At 46.6% G+C, this 18207-nt stretch overlaps 3 protein-coding genes across 7 annotated transcripts in view; 1 reads left to right on the top strand and 2 right to left on the bottom strand.

Moving 5' to 3' along the window:
* The first annotated feature begins 701 nt into the window (after positions 1-701).
* Positions 702-6463, top strand: LOC110485537 (MAPK regulated corepressor interacting protein 2). Its single transcript, XM_036940206.1, has 5 exons — positions 702-1277; positions 1535-1604; positions 3003-3136; positions 5048-5167; positions 5948-6463. Exons 1-5 carry the CDS (start codon positions 1223-1225, stop codon positions 6016-6018), a joined length of 450 nt encoding a protein of 149 aa, XP_036796101.1. The 5' UTR covers positions 702-1222; the 3' UTR covers positions 6019-6463.
* Positions 6464-6766: 303 nt separating this feature from the next.
* LOC110517576 (structure-specific endonuclease subunit SLX4-like) lies at positions 6767-16811 on the bottom strand. Its single transcript, XM_036940201.1, has 13 exons — positions 15857-16811; positions 15516-15738; positions 14994-15203; positions 14396-14664; positions 13867-14165; positions 13458-13722; positions 11996-12171; positions 11604-11750; positions 11307-11476; positions 8141-11097; positions 7826-7928; positions 7240-7569; positions 6767-7121 (listed from the first exon to the last, which is right to left on the bottom strand). The coding sequence occupies exons 1-13, from the start codon at positions 16377-16379 to the stop codon at positions 6767-6769; spliced, it is 6027 nt and encodes a 2008-aa protein (XP_036796096.1). The 5' UTR covers positions 16380-16811.
* A 907-nt stretch (positions 16812-17718) lies between these two features.
* The window catches only part of LOC110513526 (CREB-binding protein), an 82033-nt gene continuing 81544 nt past the window's right edge, over positions 17719-18207 (bottom strand). For all 5 annotated transcript variants that reach the window (XM_036942307.1, XM_036942305.1, XM_036942306.1 and 2 more), the window contains one exon: positions 17719-18207. This exon is cut by the window's right edge and continues 3288 nt beyond it. The gene's annotated coding sequence lies outside the window, so the exon portion shown is untranslated.

Genomic DNA, 18207 nt, shown 5'->3' with positions numbered 1-18207 from the left:
GGCAGGGTGAAGCCTAGGTAGACTAGTATTACCTTGGTTAAGCCTGTCTGAGCCTCCTCTCGTCACCGGCGAGCTTCAGTTACCAAACATGTCTTGCCCGTCTTACATATGTTCTGACTCCCAGTATGTATGTTGAACATACATACTAGGCTCTTCCACAACAACCAAAATGCATGCCTTATGCAAATATATTTTTAATTGAACTATGCAAGTCAGTTAAGAGCAAATTCTTATTTACAATGATGGCCTACCCCAGCCAATGCTGGGCCAACTGTGTGCCACCCTATGGGACTCCCAACCACAGCCAGATGTGATACAGACTGGAATCAAACCAGGAACTGTAGTGAAGTCTCTTGCACTGAGATGCAGTGCCTTAGACTGCGCCACTCGGGAGCCTTAGGCTCCCTATACTAAAAAGCCTAAGGCTGTGTTTGCATAATGACTCGTATTAAATCAGAGAACATTTGTGCTCGTAAAAAATGGACTTCAGCAATCTCTGATTTAATTTCCCAATTTTCATTCCAAATGTTAAACCCGATCATCGCGAACAGGCTTCAAATTTCCACGTGCTCAGATTACCGGTCAGCAGTAGTGCGTTCTGAAGGGCGCTCCTCCTCTAAAACCGCGACGGTTGGGGGTGTGTAGTGACATGACCGGGGTGCCCATGACTGTTATGATGAAATCATGTGTGCGGTGTCACTGTTTGTACGCGTACTGTAGGATAGGGTTGCCTCTCACAAATGGGAATTGAATCAATATAACGAACTATTTTCTATTCAAAAACATTGATCGGAAGGGTAGGAGTTTCTTCTCCAACAGACATTTGAATTCCATATCCGTATTGAATCACCTTGGTTGACCTATTGGCTATACCCTTGAAGCACTAGCAGACTGGCTCGTTAACCAAACATATGCTTATTCGTAGCGGCGTCGATCACAGCACAGGACAAGGAACACATTGCAGTAACAGTACCGAGATCTCTTAACCGAACGGGAGACGTAGGCTACGTAGCACTGAGCAGCTGACTTGGAAACACAGGCGCTATAATTTTCCCAACGTGGCTGCGTCAAGAGAACTCGACCAAAAAGGGGATTGCTCAAGGGGATCGATTTAAAGACCACCACGGTATTTGGAGTCGACACATTGTAGGGTACCACTCTCGACTTGTTGAAGATAACCCACTTATTTTTCATTCGCAAAACTGAAGTTCTCGGCTTTCACATGATGTACACTATTACTAGAGGTCCCAGTAAACTTGTTACACAGCGCAGGACAGGTGAGCATCAGTTATGTAATTATGGTTTCTCTTCAATCCAATTATGTATTTCCTATATTATTGATATTATCGATAGTAGCATTCGAATCATGTCAATAAAGCAGTAGTGCACTTTTCAAAACCTATATAATGAGCACGGAACTGTGTTTTAATTGAACCTAGGCCCTCGATTAGATCTGTCGGATTTAAAAGCATATTTTAATGACAAGCATGCATGTTGTGATCAGTGCAATCTTGCTATTCTCTTTCCATTTCAGGTCCCACGCAGCAAATTGAGAATAAAACCAACGACTTGAAGCTCAAACCGACCCCCTGGTTATCCTCAAAGTAAGTTGCCATATTGCATTTATCATATTCATATCAAGAAGCGCGAGCAAACCAGTCAGCTGAAGAATCCATGGTACGTGTGTGGCGTATAGTGGAATAAACATAATCATGTAACGATGATTCCACTATCATTTTTGTAGTACGTCACGATTCACGGAAATTAATTTTAGAACGTTCGTAATCCTGTATGGTTAATGCAATATAGTGTCGATACAATGTCATTTATCGGTGTATCGTTGAAGTGTTATTGCAACGTTTTCTACATTCTTTGGAAACGGTCTGACCTTGCGAGGTTAGCTGACAGGCTTGCTGGCTAGCCGCGCGTGCTAACTTTGGCCATTTGTTTACTGTTCAAACGCAGTAGAGAAACATTAACATTTTTGAACAGCCATTCGAGCCTGGGGAGTTTGTCAGTAGTTACATTGTAGCCAGTGTAGAACTGTGAACAACGTACCCTGAGAACGTAGCGTGCGTTCAAAGTGAAATATGCCTCGCGCGCTCTGCAAGGGCACACAAGTTTAGCAATGGTGCATTTGGTTGAGTAAGCAAGCTTTTTCCCCTGTCATTGGCGACATACGTTCGTATATTTTCAATACAGGTTCAAATACATTCATACAATGTAGTTTAATGCACGCGTGTTACATAATAGCACAGTCATTCAATCGTTTCCTGGGAATCACTCCAGACTTTTATAACCCGTCTGCTGTTGTCTCCGTAGCAACATCTGTGTAAGGAAGTAGGTTCAGAGGAATCCCACCAATCCTTACATTTCTATGGTAGCCGAGTGGGCATGACATGCGATGTGGGGAAAATAGAATTCCTTAATATTCTAGAGCAGGGCTTTTCAACCCTGTTCCTGGAGAGAAACCCTCCTGTATGTTTTCACTCCAACGCCAGTTGTAACCAACCTGATTCAGTTTATCAACCAGCTAATTATTAGAATCAACAGCGCTAGATTAAGGTTGGAGCAAAAACCTAAAGGAGAATAGCTCTCCAGGAACCGGGTTGGAGACCTGTGTTCTAGACATAGCCACTGAACCTCTAGGCTAGATATGCAATTTACTTTGCATGAGTATATGCACTTACATTCCCAAATGCGCTGGATAGATATCAATGTCCTCTGTTTTCAGTGTATGCAGTATGGACTGACTGGTTTCAATAGGTATGATGTGAGAATGTATGTATCATTTTAATGGAAGGTGATGCCAAAGAAAAAACATCCATCCTGGATGGAAAATAGTTTTATTAAATAAAAAAATAGTTCCTTTTGGGTTTTGTGCTAAAAGTATAATCTAGTGCCCAGCATATACATTTCTGAAGCAAGACCAGCTTTCCAGAGGCGTAACACAATACGATTTCACACAGTTACTAATTTACCGTCATCTTCTATCTGTCTAGCTCTCCAACCCCTAAGATAGTGTTTAATCGCCTGAACGGGAAGAGATACCACACTGCAGCCTCACAAAAGGAAGACACCACATCTGAAGGCTTCACCCCGGCCCATGAAGAGAATGTCCGATTTGTGTACGAAGGTGAGACACATTAACTACTAGACAGATGAGACATTACCCATTTTTCTCATGCATAGAGCCATGGACACTCACTCACATGGTATAAGGAGTATCGTAGACTCTCAAATCTGCAATTTGAAGGTTATTATTGAGCCTATAGTAAGTCCTTTTATGCACACACATTCCAGTGTACATCAGTTGAATGGAAGGCCATTATAGCTGACAGACATGTTGACCAGCAGCACTGACTCAGTGTTAACTCAAGGCTACATCTGAAACACTGCCACTCTATCCACACCACCAGTAACGTTGATCTGGGAGAGAATCACTACATTCACGGACTAGACTACCCAATGCATGAGGAGAATAGACACTAAAGCAAACAGGGGGTGTGAATATATAGAACAGAGATGATGTATAGAAGAGGGAGAGAACTACGTGGAGTTTAAACCTACACTCGAAAGCAAACGGGGAGGAGAATGGAACCCACCGAGTTTAAATGATGAATCAAGTGCAAAGGTCGAGGCATTCCTTGACAGAGTTTGGAGAAAGTTTAAAGATCCTCAAACCTTAGAGAACAACCTGTTCTGTTGTTCTTGGAGCACTGCTCAATGATAATGGTCAGAAGGAAGTTCTGGGCATATCCTGTTTGTTTTTATAAAACCTCTTACAAAACCTCTTACCTCTTAACCTCTTGACTCCGTTGTAGTGCATGAAAAAGTCAAGTCCAGTCACCACGGTTGTCAATTAAACTATGAAAACACTACTAAGTAGTGTAAGGTGAAAGCTCCTTTGCACTTCTTATAGGACAGTGAGCTTGGTATATTTTTGTACATTAACATTCAAATGTTTTTTACAGAAATGTATACAGTCAACACAGTGTAATTGAAAGTGTAAGGGGTGTGTTATAACTCAGTGAAACACACAACCTCCAGTCTTATCTCAACTCCTAGTAGTGTGGCTGATAAAATGTATACAGTCAACAGTGTAAGAGGTGTGTTATAACTCAGTGAAACACACAACCTCCAGTCTTATCTCAACTCCTAGTAGTGTGGCTGATAAAATGTATACAGTCAACACAGTGTAAGAGGTGTGTTATAACTCATAGTGAAACACACAACCTCCAGTCTTATCTCAACTCCTAGTAGTGTGGCTGATAAAATGTATACAGTCAACACAGTGTAAGGGGTGTGTTATAACTCATAGTGAAACACACAACCTCCAGTCTTATCTCAACTCCTAGTAGTGTGGCTGATAAAATGTATACAGTCAACACAGTGTAAGAGGTGTGTTATAACTCATAGTGAAACACACAACCTCCAGTCTTATCTCAACTAGTAGTGTGGCTGATAAAATGTATACAGTCAACACAGTGTAAGAGGTGTGTTATAACTCATAGTGAAACACACAACCTCCAGTCTTATCTCAACTCCTAGTAGTGTGGCTGATAAAATGTATACAGTCAACACAGTGTAAGAGGTGTGTTATAACTCATAGTGAAACACACAACCTCCAGTCTTATCTCAACTAGTAGTGTGGCTGATAAAATGTACTGTAGTTCTGTCCTGGTCCACATGGTTGGCTGTTTCATTTGAAGCACCTCTATAGGAATAGTTTATTTAAAATAAAAACACTTCCATTGGGCATTTTCTGAGGAAAACAAGGAACCATCAGCTTCATAGCCGCGGGACGTTGTGGTGTGACGGCTGCTGCAGCACCCCATCATACTGTAATGTCACAATATATGGATTTATAAAAGCACCCAAAACATTTCCCCGCGTCATGCCCAGTTGGTTTTATGTAGTCATAGGCTGTGTGTATGATACAACTACCTAGGAACTGCAGCATAACACACATGGGAAAAGGTATTTGCTGTAATGTGTATCTTCAGTTAGTGTGTGTACTAATGCCTCTGTTCTCTCTGCTCTGCAGCATGGCAGGAAATCGAGCAGCAGCTGGCAGGAGATAGAGAAGGCCGTGTGGAGCCTGCTGCTGTATGTGGCCAGGGGCCCGTGCAGTACGCAGAGAAGACGCCCAGTACCACAACGAAGAGTGAGTAGCTATAGGCCTTATTCACTAGCCACCATTGTTGTTTAATCAGCCTCCATCTTGCTCTACCGAAGACGTGCAACAATGGGATATATGGGAGAGGCTGTCCACTAGTCAACCTCTACTTCCTATCTCATTACATCCAATTATGTGATGCCCAGGACCTGTATTCATAAAGCCTCAGAGTAAGAGTGCTGATCTAGGATCAGGTCCCCTGTCCAAACAATCTTATTTTGATCTGAAAGACGAACTGATCCTAGATCAGCACGCCTACTCGTGCTCCACTTTGTCATGGTCTTAACCTTCTATTTTGGTGTATTTCTGTCTAGCCCTATAAACGTCTGTCTCAGTACTGTCTAAAGAAACACATCAGGCTAAGCAATTCTTGGCACCATCTTATCTGCAGCTAGATAGAGAGGTCATAAGGCAAGCTTTTGTTTTAATGTTTAACTCTCTGGTCTCTGAACAACTATCACTCTCACCTTGGATAAACTGTCACTCCTCCTGGTTGCTGATTTCACACAAAAACCTGCCCAGTCCTGTTCACTCTGTAGGTCATTGGACAGTTACTTAACAGTAGATGGACAGTACTGTTTGAGGTTACAGAGAGAAAGAGTGAAGCGTTTGAAGCACAAATGTAATATCTCAATTAGCAAAAATCTCACCAATACTGTTTCCTTTTTCACACACTATTGCCTCTCCTTCTCTCCATGCAGACTTGTGAGATCCAGACAGATAATAGTAATGTTCTCTCATTAGCACCTATTCCCCGTCTCCTTACAGACTTTGTGCCTATAGACCTGGAGGAGTGGTGGGCCCAGCGCTTCCTGGCCAACATCGCTAACCTGTCGTGACAGGAAGGGAAGGGACAGGAGGTGCTAACTTGCGTGGAAGCCACATGGGCCAAGCTGTGATCAGAAGAAGAGGTGCTGGAGGGGTGGAGAGAGGACATTCTGGTTCTGAAGCTACAGTTTAGTGGGCTTCCTGTATTTTGTGTTCAAAGGAATACTGATATCTGCACCGTGCTAGGGGAGTGTGTGACACACACACATTGCTGTACCCCTGAATGGTCCTGAAGCTACGAACTTTTAGACTGAACGCTCCACCTCCAAGGAAAATGCCTGTTCCTGATTGGCTAATCAACCAGAAGAACTAATTCATGAAGAGTGTCTGTGATTTTTCTTCCGCTTGTGTTTTCTTAACAAGTACCTCCCTGCCCCAACATGAGTTGTGCTCAGATTGAATGAAGTCTATTTCTTGGCTGGTCTTTGGAGAAAAACAGTAAAATATTTTTCACGATTTTCCTTTGTGTTGGAGTTATTCCCAGGTAATCCAGGGGTTTTGAATGTGAACTATTTTGGCTTGTGGACAGCATAGTTCAATAACCCAGTGAAAACGGCTTAGTCCAGACTAGTATAGCATGCTGTAAAGATAGGACATAAACATTACTTAATTCTAGAAGTCCAACATCCAACCAATATAAACAGGAAACAGTTCAACCAGAACTCAAAGGTAGTAACTGATTTAGTTTAAACTCAATTATTTCCCGCAAATCCTTTCAAAATCCACCTTTGCCTCCACTGTATCCCCTCAAAGGTAACTTCAATCTGCTGTTTTAGCTGCCCCTCTCCCCCTCCCTCCAGCCCTGGGTGCCCCCTTCCCTCTTCTCTTTCTTCCTCCCCTCAGTCCAGGCTTGGCTGTGGTAAACGTAATGCACTGGGAATCCAGGTAGTCTAGTAGCTTGGCGGCCCCCAGCTGGATACCTGCGGCCTTGAGTCTGGCCTGGAGGTCTGACAGGACCAGGGGCTGGTAGTGGAGGATCTGCCCATAGAGGTCAGGGTCTGACTGGATGAAATGACGGACAGCGACGAGCTTGTCCTGGAGCTTGGAGGCAGACTGCGAGGCAGTAATGTTGTCGTTATCCGAGTCGTCAGAGAGGCACTGCTCTGGATTAGGCCTGGAGAATAGAGGAGTGTCAATGTTACTACATTTGACTTTGAATTTAGAAGTCAAAGTATTCTAGACAAATACCATACATGAACAACACCTGTTAAACACACACTCCCAGTGCTAACCTCTCAGAGTCTTCACTGGGTGCTGTGGAGGACGTATTGGATCCCTGAGAGGCAGAGAGAGGCTCCATGTCCTCCTCCTCACCAGGCAGTTTCACCAGGGAGACGGTAGGTGCTGCTTTTCCACCAGGCTCTTTAAACCCCCCAGCCTGGGCACAGGACACTGGCTTTCTGGTGGGCTCCATGGTGGTGGGTGGGGGCCCGACGGCTCTGGGGCAACCCAGGGAAGGTGCCTCGTCGTCGGACTCTGAGCTGACAACCTGGTGGGTGTACTGGTGGATCTCCTTGAGCTTCAGGATCATCTGGCGCTTGGGTAAGGCACGCACACCGAATCTAGAGGGAGGACACAGAGCAGGATGGCAACAGAAAGAGATGGGGGGGAGGTATACACTGACAACTGCCATACACTGTGCTCCTGTAATCTCAAATATCATCAAAGAACAATCAATGGAGGAAGAAGGACTGGGAACTAGATAAGGCTAGGTCTCTTAAGATGGTGGTAGTGAAATGACCACATGAATTGAAAAACTCATCTGAAAGGCAGAGATACCAGAGACCGTTCTGAGGTGATGTGTTGGGGGAGTCAGACCTGTTGAGCTTGTTCTTGAGGTCAGGTGTGTCCATGTCAGAGTAGCTGGGCATGGGGGTGATGGGGACCAGGGGGCCCTGCTGGCCTTTCCTACGGGGGGCCACTGTGGAGAGAGGGGTAAAAGGGTAGAGAAATAAGATGATGTGACAAAACAGTGAATGTGTTTCACATGTTTATTGCATTACTGGATCAGAATAAAATGAATGTTCAATATTTCAACAGTAGGAAGCAATGAAGCTGGCTTTGAACCCGAGCTAGCTAGATTAAACATTATAACCTCTCTACAAGGGGGTATAACTGCTGAAAGTGTATTACCTGGAGTCTTGAGCTGGGCCACTCTCTGAGCCAGAGCTACAGGATTCACCCTCTGAGAGAGAGGAAGAGCCTCATCCTCTTCCTGCCCCCAGTCGTCCCAGATCTCAGCGTCCAGGAGGCTAGCGTTGATCTCTGGGTTGGCCTGGGGTGTAGTGGTGTTGGGCGGAGGTGGAGAGGGGGTGGTGTAGGCTTTAGGAAGAGGAGAGGGGGTAAAAGTAGAGGATGCTCCTGCAATCTCTCCATCTCTCCGGCCCCGTCTTGGAGGACTAGCCCCACCACCACTGCTCTCTAGCCTCAGACTGAAGCACACTGCCTGGGATCGCTCTCCGTCCGTGTCCCCTCCTCCTGCGTTTAGGCCCCAGGAGTCATCGAAGGCCATGGGTGGCTCGTCCATCCCGAGGAAGCTCTGCTGAAAGCTGTTACTGGACCTCTCCATGTCTTCTCCCATCTCTTCCTCCTGCTCTTCCACTACACTCCTTTCCAGTTCCTCCATTTTCATAATCTCATCCGATTCCTCTCTCACCCCCCTCTCTTTCTCTCCCCCCGTCTCGCTATCTCCTGGGCTGTGGAAGTATTTAGACTCACTGGATGGTCGGCGTTGTCCGGGGGAGCCGCTGTTCTCTCTCGGTTGGGTAAGGGACTCCTTATGTGGGGACGAGGATGGGTCGGAAGGGTCCGAGAGGGATAGGCCCAGAGACCCCTCTCCCCCTCTCTTCCATGGGCTCCCAGAGATCCCCAGCCCCCTCCCTCTCTGCCTGGTTCCGTTGTCCCCCTCCCCGTCTCTCAGAAGAGGGGAGGCCAGAGACGGAGCAGAGGGCTTGGGTAGATCTGAATAAAGGGGAGTGGAGCTGTATGGCTGGGGGATGTTGTGGAGAGGAGTACCCTTAGTGGAGGGGTCTGGTGGGGGGATGACGGAGAGAGAGGGGGTCAGGCGGGAGCGTTTTGGTTGGGACTTGGAGGGGACTGTGGATCCAGAACCACTGTTGTATTTCTGGGAAGAGAGGTCGTCATGTTCGAGACCCAAGCTGGAGTGCCGAAGCCCTCTGCTGTCTGATTTCTGCCTAGAAATAGAGGACTCTGTCTGGGCAGAATGTGTAGAAACCCTGGGTGGGTGTGAGGTCTGGCGGCTAGGCCTGAAAGGGAGGGTGGGAGAGGAGAAAACTGACGCTGCAGAAGAGGAGGAAGAAGAGTTGGCCTTAGGAAAGAGCTGAGTGCGACGCATGCTACTAAAGGTCTGGGTAGAGCTCGTCCTCCTGGACGGCAGGGGCGGAGTGGCCGGGATGAGCCAAGACATCTCTGCAGAACAGTCCATGAGACTAGTAGAACCAGCAGAACCAGGGTTAGAACCTGGTTTATAACCTGGAGGATCTGGATCTAAGCCTTGATCTGAAGGTGAGACAGAAGGATCCCTCACAAAACCACCAATAGTCTCTTTCTCCTTCGAGCTGGATTTCTTAGGTTCTGTGTCTGATTGGGTTATCGAGGTGGGTTTCTTGGGTTCTGTGTTGGATTGAGTTGTGATTCGGGTGTAGCCTTGGTGGTTCTGGGAGAGATGAGTAGGTGGTGGAGAGGGGCTGGTAGGTCCTAGATCCCCTATCTCCATCTCTTCACTAGAGTCAGACAGAACTATAAGCTCAGGTTCTTCTTTGGTACTGTGAGGAGGAGAGACGGGTACAGAAATACTATACGGACCATAACTCTCTCTCTTTAAGTCCTCTGGACTAGACGGTACCTTCTCTTGGAGTATCTCCTTACACACAGGAACTTTCCCTCTTCCCACCACTCCCTTCGTCCTAACTCGTGCCCCGGTGTCAGTCACTTCCCCTGGGGACAAACCAGGAACAGGTAGGGCGGATACACCAGGGACCAGAGGAGGACTGATGGAGAGGTCAATGATTTCAATGGCTGAGTACTGGAGGGTAGGGATCACTGTCGGTCTCGTACCCCCATCGACCCTCACCCTTGTGGGCTGGGAGCAGGAGGACGGTGGGGGTGGGGAGGTGAGTTCTAGCTGTCTCGCACCCTCCACTACCATGGTCCTGGGGGGCTGGGAGCGGGAGGGTTTCTGGATAGCCCTGTGGGGTTGGGAGTGGCAGGATGGTTGTGTTGGTGGGGAGGTGTGGGGCTCCTCCTGCGTCTCATAGACCCCCCAAGAGTCAGAGAAGAGGCGGCTGTAGCTACGGTCTAGACTAGCGTTTAGTTCTTGATCGTCAATCGGACTGGAGTGGAGGCTTTTTGTCGTTGATACCTCTCCAACACTTCTTGAGCTTGTGACGTTTGATTCAAATTGTTTTGTTCTGTCTGACTCCATGGTGGCTGTTCTAGAACGTTCTAGATCTCTACCTTCTGATTTGCTGAGATCAGTTTTTATCCTATTTGGATTCCCCCGGTCTGTGTCGATGTCACCAGTAGCCATGTCTGCCTCTAAATTGGGAGATTTTGTTTGAGGGGACATCATGCATGTTAATTCACCCTTATCTGAGTGTTCAGCCAATGAGTGAGCTTGGATTGGAGCCTCCTGCTCTTCTTCTGTCTCTGTGAAAAATGTCACTCCTCCCTCCTCCTCCTCTTCTGATTCTTCCTTTTCGCTCTCTTTTCGTTCATCCCTCTTTCTCTGAGTGGCAGCAAACTCATATATCTCCTCCATCTCTTCTTCGTTCACCCTTTCTTCGTTCGTCTCTCCATCTTCTATCGTCACGCCATCCCCTCGCCCCTCCTCCTCCATCGCAATCCCTCCTTCCTCTCCTCTGTCCTCATCTTCCTCAACCTCTTCTTCATTCCACATAGAGCGGAGGAGCTCCATGAAGACCTGGTCTTGGTGCTCCTCCTCTCCCCCAGATTGGTGCTCCTGGGCTGGGTAGTCTCCCCACTGATCCCCCTGTCCCTCTACACCTCTGTGGAGGTCTGTCTGAGCTGGGTAGAGCTGGCACAGCTGCTGCAGCTCCTCCAGGTTGAACCTGATGAGGAGAAAACAGAGAGAAAAAATGAGTTTTATAGAAATAGAGACAGAAAGCAAGAAGGGAAGGGGGATAAAGAACAATATGTTTTTGGTTCATTCTAACTCACCCTTTACCTGAGAATTTTGTAATACTTTCTGTTACTAAGATGAAGTCATATCACTTAAACACCAGTCTAGCCATCCAGGAGGTGTTGAGTCAGACTTTACCTGGCTGCCAGCTCCTGAACGTGTGGCAGCAAGGTGTGTGTGAGGGGGCAGTGGGCTGTGTAGAGGTACTGGAGCAGGGTATATACCGCCTGGCCTGATACCTCACCCAACAACACCCTTTGGGCTGAGGGCATGCCGTCCTCCTGCACCCCAAATCCACTGTCATGGACCTGGGGGAGAGATGGAATGAGAAAACGAGCGATAGAAAACAAATGAAATTCAACTGTAAATATGAATGGTTTCAAAGGAGAACCATACAAGCAAATACAACTAGGCAAAATCCACACGTGCACTCACCATCTGCGCCAGCAGGGGGCATCGAGCATACAGCATGAATGAATGGGTGAAGTACACCTCCCCACTGTCCACCTGTAGCTGGACATCACTGAACTGGGGGTTGTTCACCATACTGGTTAGGTCAGAGGCCAGCCTGGACAGCGCCACCTATGGATCAGAGACAGACAATGGCTACCAGCACAGAGCAATGATCAGGCAACAAGAGTCCAACAGAGTTATGATGAGATGGTGATTATATTAGGCCAGGTGTGGCCAACCCTCTTTCTGGAGAGCTACTGGGTGTGTGTAGCGTTTTGCGCCAACCCTACTCTAACACACTGCACTCAGCTAATCAAGGTCTAGTTACGAAAACGTTTACAATAGAGTGGAAGACTTCTAAAAAGGTCCCTTACTGATTTCTGGCTGCTCCTGTTGGTATTTCTGATTTGAGGAAGAGATCTCATCTGATGGCTTTCAGTGTTTCTACTGCTCTCTGGGATGAAGCCACTGAGACACAGGTCAGGGGGTTCGTCTGTGCTCTCAGGAACAAAGCCACTCAGGTGGAAGTCTGTAGCAGTGTTCTCTTTGTCTGAGGGACCGAGGGAAGATTAACAACGTTAGAGGTACAGTAGGTTTGACTTTCAGGGATGCTAGTTAGGGACGCCGTGTGTGTGGTAATCTGCATGTCTGTGAGCGTGTATATACATCCTGTGTCTGGAGTGGAAAAACAGGGAGTGCGCACGTGACCAGCGATGAGGATGCGTCTAGCGACTCGCAGGCACCGAGGCCCAGAGTGAGGACTCCATCACGATTTATGGCATTGTCTGGATGGCTGACCATATGACAGATAAGTCAAACACCTTATCCGTGGCGGGACGTTCCCATAGAACCCTGGGAGCACGGACACCGTCGGGGTGTGAAGACAGCTAACTTGAATCGACGAAATGAATGTTACTTTGTGAATTACACTGTCCTGTTTGGATTGATTCAAGGGTTCATAAAGAGTTGTGAATGTTGATATGTTTCATTGTACTGTAAGTGCTATGGATTCATTGTTACTGTGTTATTCTTCTCTGTTCAAAGAGGGAGCGACCAGATGTGAGCTCTTATCATTCAGATAAGGGAGGTTCTGGAGTTATTTGAATGAATTTTGTTTTAGCCGAACTCAGTGACGTTAATTAGACGAGGAGAGATTCTGAGATCTGGAGCTCAGGGGAGAATAAAAGATGAGTGGAAACTTTGTTCATTGAGTCATTGGAAACCAACCTCCTGGTGTAGCGTTCTGTTACACCATAGTGGGTCTTTTAAACATTTAGACTTTTACATATTTTGTATATTTTGACACTGAAGACTTCTGGTATGTAGCATTTCATAATTGTATTCTAATTGCACAAGTGTAATAAATTAGATTACTTTTAGATGGATAAGAACGGCAGTTGTCATATTTCTGAGTAACATTCCTCGTTATTATTAGATGTATGGCCTAATGGTAAATGTTATTCATACTACACACAGCAGATATGCTTGGCCTCTAACTGTGCAGCTCTGAGCTGAGGTTAAATCAATCATTTCATGCTAGGACATTGATCGCAAGATGTTAGCTGTCTCTCAGAGCCTCTGAATAACTCAATAAGGGTTATCTTGGACACGTAACTTATAGTATTCTGAGTGGTGATACAAGGCTCGCTACCTTGACTAGATCCATGGATACACTTTTCTACCTATAGCATTCACATGGTAATGGAGTCAGACTGAAGACTATGATATGCTTGTATTAGTCCTACACTTTTACATGTCAATGTCTTTGTGTTTTGTGCACATTCTTCCCCCTGTGTGTTTCCTGTATATAACAGTTCTCCCAGGAGTAGCTCTCACCTCTGGTAGGTCCTGGGGTAGAATAGCCCCACTGTGTGAGGGTCATTCCCTCATCAGCCAGCTCCATCAGGTCACACAGAGTCTGGCTGCCCACTGGAAGGTGCCCTGTCCCTGGGGTGGAAGGGAGCGAAGAGGGGGCTGCCTGGGTGGAGGAGACTGGTTGTTGGGAGGAAGGGATAGATTGCTTGGTCATAGAGATGCTTTCTGTTAATGAAAGGTTGGTGGAGGATCCAGGCATGGCCTTGGTGGGAAACACCATATCCATCTAGAAGAAGACAAATTGAGTGAAATAAATGAAAGTGTGAATGAAAAGACTACGAATCAAGATACACTCATACTTTTAACACAAATCAGAGTATTAGAAGCAAAGATGTGAAAGTATGAGTAACACATGCACACGGGCTCTCACCTTTACAGACACCCAAGGCTGTATAAATTCTCTGAGCTCTGGGGTGTAGAACTCAGAGATGACCTTCGGCCCTCCGTCCCGCAGTGCACTCTTCTGCCAGAGGGGGTCAGCACCCGTTCTGCAGGAGGGCAGGGAGCTGGGGCAGCGTGTGGGGGTGGGAGGCGAGGGGGCGCGGGTACGGAGGAGGAGGCCAGCCACGCGCTCCTGTAGTCGCCTCAGGGCTGTCTCCGAGTCCTGGACCAGGAGGAGGGGAGGGGGGCGAGGGGGTGCACCCTTTCTCCTCTTGCCACGCCCCTTACCTGGGGGAGGGGTCAAGACAAAAGGACTCGGATATGATATTAATCATATAATATAAACATCATCAAAATGTTTATACATGTATAGTTTCATATCAATGCATTTAGTATAGTCTGCTCCTGTTTTACATAATACAGGGAAATTGTTTTTCGTCACAGCAAATGCATCCTTATAATCATAGCATAATGCATTTCCCAAACAATACGTAGGTTCAGTCAAGATAGTGACTTACCCGTCTTACTTGGTTCAGCTCTCCACTTCAATGGTGACAGAGAAATGTGAGGGAGGACGGCTGGGAGCTGCTGACCACCTTCTCTCTCCCTCTGTAACTCTCTCTGCATCTCCCGCTCCATCTCTTTCTCCTGCTCCAGTAGAGAGTGGGACAGGGCCATGGCCACCATGGTGTCTTCATCCAGGCCAAGGGGCTTCTTTCTGGGCTTCTTCCTGCCCGGGAGGCTGGGGTCTGTGGAGCCTTTACGCTTGGAAACTCCGGCCTGCAGACTGGGGGAGAGGAGAGGGTTATTCACAGGTGGAATAGAATTGTTTATTGTCCTCCAGCATTTGAACAATGCAGTGCTTCTCCTACATTCTTTCTCTAGGTGGGACAGAACGGCCCCAAAAGCATCATACAGGGGCGGTTCAGTAGGGCACAACGTTAGCTCTATCAAGTACACTTCTATCAGCAATGTTCAGTATGTTGCACCCTCCTGAACACGACTCAATGCTTCTAACATCAAAGTTATCAATTTAATGTACATTAATAGCAGTCAAGTTGTTTGGGTTGGTTGATGGTTCAAAGGGGCGGGACCAATCAGACCAGGGTGACTCACGGTTGGTTGGCGGTGCTGTCAGTCAGGCCCTCTGCAACTTGTCTCTGTACAGCCTGCAGCAGCTCGGCAGGAGCCACGCCCATCGTGGAGGAGCAACGCTTGAGGTGGGCCGCGCGACTCATCTGGGACTTGAACCGTTTACCACAGATGGGGCATTCTGGGACGCTAGGAGGGGCGGGGGCAGCACTGTCCTCACTCTCGTCTAGACACCTGGATAAGGGGACATGGGGTGTCCCAATAAAGTAAACTGGTTTATTTTCCTTGTCTCCTTTCCATCATCTGCACTGATCTGAAAACACTGGATTGTTGAAGGCTAAACATCAGAAGCCACAAGATGACTTGATTTCACATATCCAGTTCCTCAAGATCAGGAAAGGAAACGAGGCAGTATCTTCCTTGGAGTCAGACAGAATCTGGAATTATATGGCTCTTTGGAGTCATTGACTGTTCTAGAAACAGACAGATTCTGGAGTTAGATGGGTGAGAGAGCAAGTGTCTGTGTCCAGCTCCAGTCGTCCCTACCTGTTGATGTGTTGGGTGCGTCCTGTGGGGCTCATGGCAGACAGGTCTTTCTGGCAGAGCTGACAGAAGAACAGGCCTCCCTGCTCCAGGTCCACTAAACTACCCTGGGCCACAGCCTGGGCCTCCCTGTCCAGCTCCTCCTGTAGACGCAGGGCCAGGGCCTCATCCGAGTCATCCACCTGGGGGTCCAGTGGTAGGGGAGAAGAGGCGGAGGTGGATGGAACTGAACAGGAAGGGCAGAGGTGGAGAGAAAGGTAATTAGCATGCCATTGAGTGTACACACAAATGAATGAAAATACACACCATAGAATCTAGAGTAAAGACACAGTGATGGATCTCACCTTCATTATCTGGCAGTGGATGGGGAGCAGCACTGTCACTTTCACTCCCTGTGGCTGCAGGCTGATTCCTCTCACCATGCACCAGCTTCTGTGGATTGACTCTCTTGAACTGCTGCATCCTGTGTAGCACTTTCTCCTTCACCCCCATTCCCCTACCCTCAGGTTGAGACCCAGCAACATCCACAGCCACTGATGACCCATTCTCTCCTACACCAAGTTCAATACCTCCATTGACCACTGCTTGTTTAGATTTGTCTGTATTGGAGGGAAGTCGGTTTGGGTCATCACAAGTGGTAGAGGTGGAGGAAACGTGTTCAGAGTTGTTACCCAAAGCTCCCTTTGAACTTGGGCCAACATCTTTCTTCTTCCTCCTATTCGTCACCCTTTTGGTGGGTATGTTTTTCACAGTGTCCTGGGATGAGGGCTCTGCAACACTTCTCTTCTGGGTTACGCCAGCTTTTCTACGTACTCGTTTGAGCAACTTAGAGCAGAGGTCCACGAAGTCTTGATCAGAGTCGTCCATTGTGTTTGACTGTTAGTGGTCTGCTTCTTGCGCCACTAAATAGCTAGATGTGTTGTTTTGATAGTAGCTAACGTTAGCCTCTCGGGACTGAGAGCCATGGAGGTTAATGCTGCTAGCTAGCTAAAAATGTGAGGTGGCATTTGTGAAATATCCTCTCTTCAGCATAGATATTCTGCATCATTTAGGAATGAATGTGCCATTACTGCATGAAAATTGAACAGTTGCATCTGACAGTGAAAACATGTATTACGAGGTAAATGTGTCTTTATTCAAAATACTCACATTCGACTGCTTCACATACTTCCGGTCACGTGACAACAGGTCATGTGATAGGGTGGATTCATGCGTTACAAGACCTTTATTATTTTAAAGTACTAAATAATTTACAACATTTAGAAAATATTACCAGTAGAAGAATAGCAATTAGCTTTAAACTGAAGTATAAGTGACCATATAAATTTTTTGGGGCTTGATGGCTATATAATTTGATCCAACAATAAAATATTCTAAAATCCACAGCTGAAATCATGGTAACAGTCATTTGCAACAGCTTTGTGTGTAATGTATATATATATATATTTAAAGTAACCTTATTTAACTAGGCAAGTCAGTTTTGAACACATTCTTATTTACATTGACGGCCTACACCGGCCAAACCCGGATGACGCTGGGCCAATTGGGAGTCCCATAGGGGCGGCGCACAATCACAGCCAGTTGTGATACAGCCTGGATTCGAATCAGGGTGTCTGTAGTGACACCTCAAGCACTGAGATGCAGTGCCTTATATCGCTGTGCCATTCGGGAGCCCGTTTTACCTGAAATTTGCATGGCTTCTTGAGAGATTTTTGAATGAAGCCCACATACTCACTTTTCCTGTTCTCATTCTGAGACTGACCAAATACTCACTTTACCTGTTCTCATTCTGAGACTGACCAAATACTCACTCTACCTGTTCTCATTCTGAGACTGACCAAATACTCACTATACCTGTTCTCATTCTGAGACTGCCTGAATACTCACTATACCTGTTCTCATTCTGAGACTGACCAAATACTCACTCTACCTGTTCTCATTCTGAGACTGCCTGAATACTCACTATACCTGTTCTCATTCTGAGACTGACCAAATACTCACTTTACCTGTTCTCATTCTGAGACTGCCTGAATACTCACTTTTCCTGTTCTCATTCTGAGACTGCCCGAATACTCACTTCACCACTCATTCTGAGACTGCCTGAATACTCACTCTACCTGTTCTCATTCTGAGACTGCCTGAATACTCACTTTATGCTATCAAAATTGCCGGGCAAACAATCCCACAAACCACTATGACACAGAAGTATAACTCCAAGTGTTAACTGTTGCACACAGTTTATTTAACAATATGGTATATAAGTAAGAAATGAGTCTTTAACCAGTTTATACAGTGATTTCATTCGCTCTTCCTTATATTTATAGTATTTTTGCTTAATAACGACTTGCATGATTTACAATATGGAGCTAGGAGAACGTAACCCACCCAAAGTTTTATTCAAGTTTGTGTTTTTGAGAGAGGGGAATGAGGATGGAGGGTTGATAGACAGCTGGACCATTTATTTCTCTTTTCAAAACAAACAAGCAGTCAAGCAATGAACACCCATTCCCCCTCAGGATAGGAGTCCTTCTGTCCCCCATTCCCCCTCAGGATAGGAGTCCTTCTGTCCCCCATTCCCCCTCAGGATAGGAGTCCTTCTGTCCCCCATTCCCCCTCAGGATAGGAGTCCTTCTGTCCCCCATTCCCCCTCAGGATAGGAGTCCTTCTGTCCCCCATTCCCCCTCAGGATAGGAGT

This window comes from Oncorhynchus mykiss, chromosome 13, assembly GCF_013265735.2.
Source record: "Oncorhynchus mykiss isolate Arlee chromosome 13, USDA_OmykA_1.1, whole genome shotgun sequence".
Classification (NCBI taxonomy): domain Eukaryota; kingdom Metazoa; phylum Chordata; class Actinopteri; order Salmoniformes; family Salmonidae; genus Oncorhynchus; species Oncorhynchus mykiss.
Note: the sequence above shows the minus strand (reverse complement) of the source record. Positions and strands in the feature narration are given on the sequence as shown.